The 10565-nt window shown below is 36.5% G+C and overlaps 1 protein-coding gene across 1 annotated transcript; it reads left to right on the forward strand.

Annotated features, from left to right (window-relative positions):
• On the forward strand, positions 3447-4481 carry LOC102170976 (trace amine-associated receptor 6). The gene has a single exon (XM_005684760.2). It carries the CDS (start codon positions 3447-3449, stop codon positions 4479-4481), a length of 1035 nt encoding a protein of 344 aa, XP_005684817.2.

Consider the following 10565-nt stretch of genomic DNA (forward strand, 5'->3'; position numbering starts at 1 on the left):
CACAGTCAAGTCTTTGGCATAGTCAAGAAAGCAGATGTAGGTTTCTTTCTGGAACTCTCTTGCTTTTTCTATGATCCAACATATGTTGGCAATTGGATCTCTGATTCCTCTGCCTTTTCTAAATCGAGCTTGAACATCTGGGAGTTGGTGGTTCATGTACTGTTGAAGCCTGGCTTGGAGAATTTTGAGCATTACTTTGCTAGCATGTGAGGAAAGTGCAATTGTGTGGTAGTTTGAACATTCTTTGGCATTGCCTTTCTTTGGGATTGGAATGAAAACTGACCTTTTCCAGTCCTGTGGCCACTGCTGAGTTTTCCAAATTTTCTGGCATATTGACTGTAGGACTTTCACAGCATCATCTTTCAGGATTTGAAACAGCTCAACTGGAATTCCATCACCTCCATTAGCTTTGTTATATATCACTTCCCAGATTTCATCATGTCCTTTGTAATGTTATTCCTGCTCATCCCTACACACTCAACCCTCTTCCATCCCCAGGCAGCCACTGATCAGCTTTATGTCACTCTATACTAATTTGCACTTCCTCAATCAGTTCAGTTGCTCAGTCATGTCTGACTCTTTGTCACCCCATAGACTGCAGCAAGCCAGGCCTCCCTGTCCAGCATCAACTTCTGGAGCTTGCTCAAACTCATGTCCAGCAAGTGGGATGTCCTAGAATTTTATGGAACGTACTTCCTAGCATTTTATATAAATGAACCCATACATTATATTATGTGCTCACTTTTCTTTGAATTATTTCACTCTGATGAATAATATAGAGAATAAACCATGTCAAAACATGAATGAGCATTTGATTCGTTTTCTTTTTGATTGAGTAGTACTTCATTGTTTGAATTGACCACATTTGTTTCTTCGTTTTTAGTTGAGTTTGAATCATCCATTTTCAGGTACAGGCCCTAGCTTAAGTGACTTGAACAAGGTCATACAGCCAGAGTCTTATGAATTCAGAGTGGGGCTAACCACTCTCCAGAGGGTGTCTGGCTGCATCCGGTCCTGCTGGGATGGCCCTGTGGTCCACCTTCATCTGCCCCTCCTCTGGTCCTGCACAAGCTCTCTTTTCTAAGAATTGCTTCACTTCTGCTCCATTATATGTGACTTGCCTGCTTTTAATGATCCAAAACCATCTATTTCTTCTCTATTTTATGCTAATGCAAATATTATATATTATTTACATGATATAAGCATGTACTTTATTATATTAATTATAATTCAGTAGAATAAAAATTTGGTATAATACATTGATATATTGTATGATATATAGAAATATATGCTATATGTATACAATTATGCATTATATATTTCTTCTTAGTTCCATATAGTTTTAAAGAATTTTATAAGATTTCAGTTAAAATTTTGACTTTAACTAGAGTTATGTTTCCTAAAATAAATTGTCTGATAACTTTGAAAGCACGGCTCCATTGCCTTCTTGGACATAGTGTACTGATGAGGAGCTTGATCGTAATATGATATTCACGTCTTTTTCATAAGCTGGTACCCTCTGGCCTCTCTTCCTAGGAACTTTTAAAAGTTTCTCTTTATATGTGTCTGCAGTTAGCATCTGCATTTGCATCATTTTTCCTCTTTGCACTTGGTAGGAACATGAAGTTTAGCTGAGAAGAAACTTTTTATAGCATTGTTTGTATTATTTTCTTGTCCTCATTCTTTAGTTGCTTTTTCTGGGATTAAGAATTTCTTTCAGGATCTATTAGAAAAAACATTTCTTTCACCTTTCTGGTAAACTTTATTGTGTATATTGTGAGTGTATTTCTCTACCCTGGTTTTTCCATTAGTTTGCTCCATCAGATTTTTCTCTTTCAGAAATACTTTTTGGGGCATCTCAATAGGATTTTAGGAGGAAATGAACTCTGTGATTAGTTAACAGGGCTTATCTTCAGATGGTATGTACCAGTTCAAGCATTCCCTTGTGAAAATGATGAAATGCTTAAGTTCAGACCTGGCTAGCCTGGGCACAGGAAAGACAGGGATACTCTTTTTACATTTAGACTGTAGTTTCAAACTGGAGTTGTCCGAACTAAATTATTAACACAGAGTGACTAGATAGCTCTGGGGTGTGCCTGAGATCTAATGAGGGCTGAGGAAGGAAGATTTGCAGAGGACACTGGGAGTCTCTGGTTGGAGAAAATACAATGTTTTATCATTTGCCATTTCAAGCAAATTATTCCATAAGAGGTTAACATATATTAAGAAATATCTATTAAACAGAAATAAATTATGTAAAGAATCAAGTTCATAACCAACTCAGTTTTACACTGACTTGCAAAAATGCTTAAAACTTGCATATACTTAATATACTTACTATGTGTTATCAAAACTGCAAGACATCTTTTCCAAAGAATATTTGATTTGGGGTGTTAGAACATGAAAATATCATTTGTGGAGGGGGGCAGTATTGAGTGCACTACAGAGGGGAATGTGAGGTCTTCTGTCTGTGAGGATCTCACAGCAGCAGTATTCAGAGGGATTACACCCATTTCTCAGGTGGATGGAGAGACATTGCAATCCGCTTCCAGTGACAACATCCTGAGAAGAGAGCGATCTTTTCTCAACCAGCACTGACTTTTGCAGATGCTCGCAATTGTGGGTGTGCCTAAATATCGTGGTGTTTTTAATGCTTTCCTGTAATGTAACTCGTCCATTACAAGCTGCTCATGGTGTATGTTCCCTTGTCTGTTTGTTGGTGCCCACTGAAGATATAAAAATGATTCTTGACTGGAGGAAAAAAGCCAAGCATTTGCTCTCACTGTGTGTACCCAGTTATATCTTTTTAGCTAAAATCCAGTAAAGTGGCCACAACAGGATTAAGAATCGGCTGAATGTTCAAGTCTAAGGATATAAAAAGTCTTTGGCCAAAAAAACATAATGAGTAGCTTAATGCGAGGAACTCTTTTAGAGAATAACTTTCTTAATAATCACTCTTGAAAATAATCTTCCAAGTTCACACCTTGCACTACAGGGATTCCATCTAGGGATTCTCTTATAGATAGCTTTTATATATCAGGAAGGATTGTGTGCTTTAGGCAGTAATGCAGATAAACCTGGTAGGAGATGATTCTTTCACTCTGTAATTACTTCCCATATCACTGCCTGTTACAAAGAGGAACTCTGGAGGTAAAAAAATAGAAAAATATTTATGACTAAAAGAAAATTTTATCAAATTCAGGGAATGAAGCACTAGTTGAAATTACTCCCAATGTTATTGTTCAGTGTAATTTTTGTGCTTTGTTATTAAACACATTTGTGATTTATGAAATAAGGAAAATTAAAAAAATAATTGTAATAATATCTGATAATTTCCTCAGATATCCTAGTGGATGTATGTTTTTCCCCTAGGTGTACTGAAAAGCAGAATCCTATATTCTTTATGAAAATCAAGGACAGAATTCTTTGAATGTAAAGGACAGATCATGAGCAACTCGTCTCCCACTGCAGCTGTGCAGCTCTGCTACGAGCACCTGAATGGATCCTGTGTGAAAACCCCCTACTCACCCACATCCCGCGTGATTCTGTACATGGTGTATGGCTTTGGGGCTGTCCTGGCTGTGTTTGGAAATCTTCTGGTGATGACTGCCATCCTTCATTTCAAGCAGCTGCACTCACCAACCAATTTTCTCATCGCCTCTCTGGCCTGTGCAGACTTTCTGGTGGGAGTGACTGTGATGCCCTTCAGTATGGTCAGGTCTGTGGAGAGCTGCTGGTACTTTGGGCGAACTTTCTGCACTTTTCACACATGCTTTGACGCAGCATTCTGTTACTCTTCTCTCTTCCACCTGTCCTTCATCTCTATCGACAGGTACATTGCTGTTACTGACCCTCTGGTCTATCCCACCAAGTTCACGGTGTCTGTGTCGGGGATATGCATCAGCATCTCCTGGATCCTGCCCCTTACTTACAGTGGTGCTGTGTTCTACACAGGTGCCAATGAGAATGGGCTAGAGGAATTGTCTAGTGCACTCAACTGTGTAGGAGGCTGTCAGATGGTTGTAAATCAAAACTGGGTATTGATAGATTTTCTGTCCTTCTTTATACCTACCCTTGTCATGATAATTCTCTATAGTAATATTTTCCTTGTGGCCAGACATCAGGCTAAAAAGATTGAAAATACTGGTAGAAAAACAGAGTCATCATCAGACAGTTACAAATCCAGAGTTGCCAAGAGAGAGAGAAAAGCAGCTAAAACCCTGGGTATCACGGTCATAGCATTCATGATTTCGTGGTTACCATACAGTATTGACTCATTAATTGACGCCTTTATGGGCTTCATAACCCCGGCCTATATTTATGAGATTTGCTGTTGGTGTGCTTATTACAACTCAGCCATGAACCCCTTGATCTATGCTTTATTTTACCCTTGGTTTAGGAAAGCCATCAAAGTCATTGTGAGTGGTCGGGTTTTCAAGGATAGTTCTGGGAGCATGAATTTGTCCTCTGAACAAATGTAAGCCATTGGGTTGAGGAGGTTGAAGATAGATCTTTACCTTTTCCAAATGAAATGAGTTTTAGAAAATCAAGTGAGATTTTTCATGAAAGAAAACAAATGGCTTTTTCAATTTAACTGGAGAAGCCCTTGTATTTCAGTCTTGTTAGGATGTGCACTACTCTTTGCTTCTCCAAAAATATTTATTTGACTAATAAATGTTAACTCCCTTATTTGTTAACTACTGCAGAACTCACCATAGCCCGCCCACTCTCTGCAGACAGTCCACTCCCCCGCCACACACCTTTTTATCCCATTAACCATTCCTTTTGTATCCTGTAAACATTTCAGTCGTCTCTGATTTCCTTTGTCTTTCTTTTACAAAGTGGTCTACTTATTTCCAACTCCTCAGAAATTTCTCTGTGATTAACTTTCTCAAGGTTATTGCCTTTTTTTCCCCCCTTTTCTGCTTAGCTCATATTCCCAGGAAACTTTTGGGTTTCAGTTAAATCTATTATGCTTAAGGTCTGCACTGGTGTCTGTCTGAGGAATTGTCTCCAGCATCTTCTGCATCCTATCTCTGGCCTACAGTGGTGCCAAATTGTACACAGATGCCCAAGATGATAGGATGGAGGGATAAGTAACTGCCCTCTGCTTGATAAGTGATTGTCAACTTGTTTAAATCAGTTCTGCATATTGGTAGGATTTCTATTGTTTTTCACACCTGGCTTTGTTAAGATTCTTCGGTACAGAAATACTATTCTTGTGATTGGAAAACAGATTAAAAAGATATAAACATTACTAGAAAGTAAAATTGTTACCAGAGAATTTCAAGAACAGAGTGGCTAAGACACAGAGAAAAGCGGCTAAAACCCTGGACATCACAGCTTAGTACTTTTGGTCTCATGATTTCTCAATGTAATCGATTCATTCATTGATTCTTTTTTGAGTTTTATAGCATTTAATATGCTTATGAGATATTTTGCTCATTCAGTTACTATAACTGGCTCTAAATCCTTTGATTTATGCCTCACTTTCCTTTGGCTTAAAAGAGTAATAGGACTTATTAAACTGGAAATATTAAAGGACATTTCATCAATCAAAACTAAATTCTAAAACAAATTTCATAGTGATGATTTAAAAAATTTAACAGTGATCTAGTGATATATTGAAAATTTCTGAATAATTGTTATATGAAATATAGTGCTTGAAAATGATCCACTAAATTGGGGAGTAAAAACAATACCTCAATTTCAGCAGCATCAGTTTTATACTGTTATTTTTTGAGAAGTGAACATCCTTTGAGCATTTGATAAAAACATATTACTTACTAGTGGTTGACAGAGTGGTCATAGTTTCTAGTTTCCTCACATCTTTACACTGTCCTGCTCTGTCAGTTGTTATTTTTCTCTTTCAAGTCCCTGTTATTCTTTTACCTTTCCTACCAAGCTTAACTTTTTCTTTTTTCATTTTCAAATGTTTCTTCCAAGTTCTCTGTGAATGTCTTTCTGTGAACTCAGTTTCAGTTCAGTTCAGTCGCTCAGTCGTGTCCGACTCTTTGCAACCCCAGGACTCAGTTTAGTTTGTTTTTATTTTTAGCGAATTGATTCTTGGGGTCCAATCTTTCTGGAGCTCCTAAAGATCTCTGAGCCATATCCATCAGCTTTTACAGACCCAGGATGAGATTCATATTTTATATTTGAGGAGATAGTTTGTAAAGGTAGGAATACCCATGAGCAATATGTGTGTGTACTGCAATAGTAGTTTCTTTTGTGTAACAATTTTCTCATTTCATGAAGTTTGTTGCTTTTACCTTCCAGCTCATGATAGAGGGCAATTATCTTTTATTTTCCCCCCTATAAGTACTATTTGGAGTTTATAGTTATTCATGATAAAAATAACACTACTATTTATGTTATTGAAAAATGGATAATTTAGAAATGTTAATGTGGTATAAAACTTTTTGAAAAACTCTTAATGATCTGGCTTCATGTATTTTACAAAATCAAAACTGATTTACCTGAGATATTAAAAAACTAGAAGAAAACATAGTTTTTATAATTTATTGGTGGAATCATGACAGAATATAGATTCATGCACTAAATTTAAATTTTTCAACTTCGAAGTGAAAGAAAGGCACATTAAAGAAAAACAAACAAACTTGGAAAAGCTATTGGCAGCAAACAGGATGAAGAATTAGTAGATTTAAAAATATAAAAAGAATTTACAAAACATTAAGATGGAGATGAATATCCCACTAAACATAAACATGAAATTTTACAGAGGTATGGTTAATAAATACTTTAAAATGTCAAGAGTACTCATAATTTTAAAATTAATTAAAATATTATAGTTTGTGTCTCATATTTGACAACACTCGATCATTAATATCAGATTAATCAGAGTATGAGAAGTTGAGTACTCTGCTGAAAGTTGAGCACTTTCATAAACTACTAGGAAAAACATAATTTAGCATTTTCTTTTAGAGGGGAAATAAGATATTTATGTAAAATTTCAAATCACACATGTCACATGACTGTAGTTCTGTTTCTGGCAAAGAAGCATATGAAGAGAGTCAGGCAAGGAAGGAAATGTGACAAGGACATTCATTGTATATCTCCCCATTGCTAAGTACAATAAACTAGGATTCATACGGTGTAAATTAAATAAAGTATGCTCTACCTTTGAAATGAGATGTTATGAAACCATTAAAAAGCACAACTGACCATTAAAAATAGCAATTGACAAGGAAAGAAAATCTCAGTATACTTTTTTGACTAAAATCAAAAGAAAACAAAAGCGAAAAATCCTACCTAAATTATAAAGCAACGTATAATAAGCCCTCATATTACACTTTTACAAAATGTACCTTTGTGTATAATAGACAGTATCTGTGTATGCGGGGATTTACTTTGTAATTTATCTTTAAAATGTTAATGCTTGTGATAAAATAAATATATTAAAATTGATGTTAACAATGCACATCTCTATTTTTCTCTAAGCATTGAAGTTAGTTTTATCTGTGTGCTTGCTTGTTTTATTTTGGTGGACTAACATTTGAGCATATATCTTTGGTATATTTTTGTCTTATCTAATGAAACTAAATTGTAGGTACATTGGTATATTTTAGAAACTACATCTTAAAGAGATTTAAGTATCTCAGGATTTATATCTTAATATTTTAAAAGTATTTTTAATGGTTTCTTTCAGTAGATCGTTAATGCTCCAACTCTTCTTCTCTATATTAATTATGTGCTGTACTCAAGAGCGATGGAAGCTACCAAGAGTTATGTTTCCATGTTCCACTTGTGCTTTATTTCTACTCTTTAGGTCATTTTTGAAAAGTGATAAACATGCACAGTAGATGTGTTGAGTAGATGCACATGCTTTTGAGAGACGACATAACCTCCCAGCGTGGCTGGAATGAGCCCTCAGGGAAAGCAAAGATGCTGCCAAGTCAGCTCCTTAGAGGTAGGAAAACGCATTCTTCAATAGACAGACCTCAAAAAACACCCGCAGATACTGTGAGACTGAGCTTTCTGAACATGGATGCCACTCTGGGGATAAAGGAGCAGAATCCCTGTATTTATTGAGATTTTTTTCTTGTACCAGGTGCAGTGTGAGGCTCTAAGTAGATTTAAGAGTATTGCAGAAAAATATAAATCCTATCTAGCATCCATGAGCAGGTGAAGCGAAGATTTGTATCTGTCAACCACGGGTATTTCATGTCTTCTCCCTTCCTAACCCTTCACCTCTGCAGAAATCCAAACAGCTTGGCAAAATGAGGGGCGTGGGGCCAGGTTGTGCGCAGGTCTCCTTGAGTTCATGCCACTCCCCACACTGCGCCTGCGCTATAGCCGCTCTCAGCCTTGCGAATGCGTCCAGCTCCCATCTCGGAGCCGCAAAACACACTGCCCTCTCAGCCTGGAAAACCCTTGTCTGTTTTTACCTCAAATATCTCCTGGATCCTCTCGACCTATATTTAAAGTTACCTTCTTGGTAAAATTACCTGTGAATACAATTCCCTTGCTTCATTGTGGTGACCTCCACTAAACTCTTTATCAGAGCCATCACCACATCGAGTTGTCCTTACTTGTCCACATGTTAGCCTCTCACATATAGTTAAGAGAAGTAAAATAAAGTATAATGGATAAGCTCTAATTTATTTAAAAATCCTATAAGATGATAGGCAATCCACCAGGAGGAAAGAAAGATTTCAAGCAAACTGAAACACTCATAGCTTGCTGGTGAGTGAATAAAATGGTCCAACTACCTTAGAAAATGTGTGCTTCCTTACAGAGTTAAACATACACTTCCCAATATGACAGTCCCAAGATGAACAGTCTAAATATTTATCAACTGGTATGTGGATAAAATAACTGGAAGGCAATTGAATTCAGACAGTGGAATTCCATTTAGCAATAACTTGGAATGAGCTGCAAATGTTCTCAGACATGGGTGAAACTCGCAGACACTGAGCTGAGTAAAATAAGCCAGACAGAGAAGAACGCAAACTGTGTGACCTTTTTGACACAAGATTTTTGGGCCTCAGAAATTAATCCCTAGCCATAGAAGGGTGATCAGTGGTTCCCCAGGATAGGAGAGGGGATATGTGGGGTGAGATTAAGTATAAAAGGGCCTGAGGAGAAATACAGGGTGTTGTGTCCTTTCTTGGTTGTGAATACAAGAGAGGATACATTTATCACGTCATCAGTCTGTACATACTAAAAATGTAAACTTTTCAAATATATTTTATGCCTCAATATTAAAAAGCTGATTTTTCAACATAAGTAGAAGTCATTGAGTGCTTCCCAGGTGGCACAGTGGTAAAGAATCTGCCTGCCAATGCAGGATAGGCAAGAGAGATGGGTTTGATCCCTGGGTTGGGAAAATCCTCTGGAGTAGGAAATAGTAATCTGCTCCAGTATTATTGCCTGTAAAATTTCATGGACAGAGAAGCCTGGTAGACTACAGTCCATGGGATTGCAAAGAGTTGAACATGACTGAGCAACTGAGCACACCGCATAGAAGTCATTCATCAGAAAACATTTTTTTGAAACACAAGCTGATCTATTCTAGAACATTAAGAGGAAATGGAAATTTGTCAATGGTAAAATATGGAGTATAATATAGGAATGCTCACATTCCAAGAGTTCTTTCAACAATTTATTTTTAAAAATATCTTCCATATAGTTCCCATTACAAGAAAAACATTAGCAGCAACAATGTTTTGTTTGTACTTGGACTTCCTTGGTTGTTTCATGAGGCAAACATTTTGTCCTCTACTCCTCCTCTTTTCTAAATCTGAATTATTAAAGTTAAACCTGAAGCATTCAACTGTTTAATATATGATTCTATTTTTTTTTCTTTAATACAAACTGATACTGGAAGAGAGAAAGGACTTATTTGGAAGAGTTCTAGTGACATTCAACGCAGAAATCATAAATGATTCTAACAAGAATGAAAAGGCAGTAACTAATAACAATAAATATGACTTTCAATTTCTGCTCAAAGGTTTTAAAGACTAGGCATTATTATATTTCATGCAAAGGTCAAATGACATCAGGAAATTATAGGACATAAACTTAGTTTAGCATAAACATAATTGTTATTTAATTCTTTCTTTCTAAACACCTTGCACTTGTGGGGATTCAATCTTAAGAGCTTTGGGGATTGAAATTATGAAACTATGTTCCTGAGGGGAGAGGGTGTTTGGGGCATTATCATTGCTCTGATAAATTAGGAAATAATGCTAATAAAATGTGGCATTCGGGCATGCATCATGTAATAGTTTCTCGAAGACAAACTCTCCTCTGAAGTGAAGAACAAGGTAATGCAGGAAGTTTTTTAAAAATTTAAATAGACAGCATTTTATGTAACAATGAAAATTAACTGCTTATTCATTTAGAAGTGAATCATTTACAAGATGAGGATATGAATCACTTTCTAAACATGTAAGTAAAGATTTGCGCTTACAAGGGAGCAAAGACAGAATACACTGGCAAGTGCTGACATTGTATTTATCTTTTCTTTAAGGATATTTTGAAAACTGGCATGACATCCTGGGCCACAGAGGGTGACAGGTTTCCAGGTATCAAATCAGAGAATC

The sequence above is a fragment of the Capra hircus genome, chromosome 9 (genome assembly GCF_001704415.2).
Source record: "Capra hircus breed San Clemente chromosome 9, ASM170441v1, whole genome shotgun sequence".
Lineage (NCBI taxonomy): Eukaryota > Metazoa > Chordata > Mammalia > Artiodactyla > Bovidae > Capra > Capra hircus.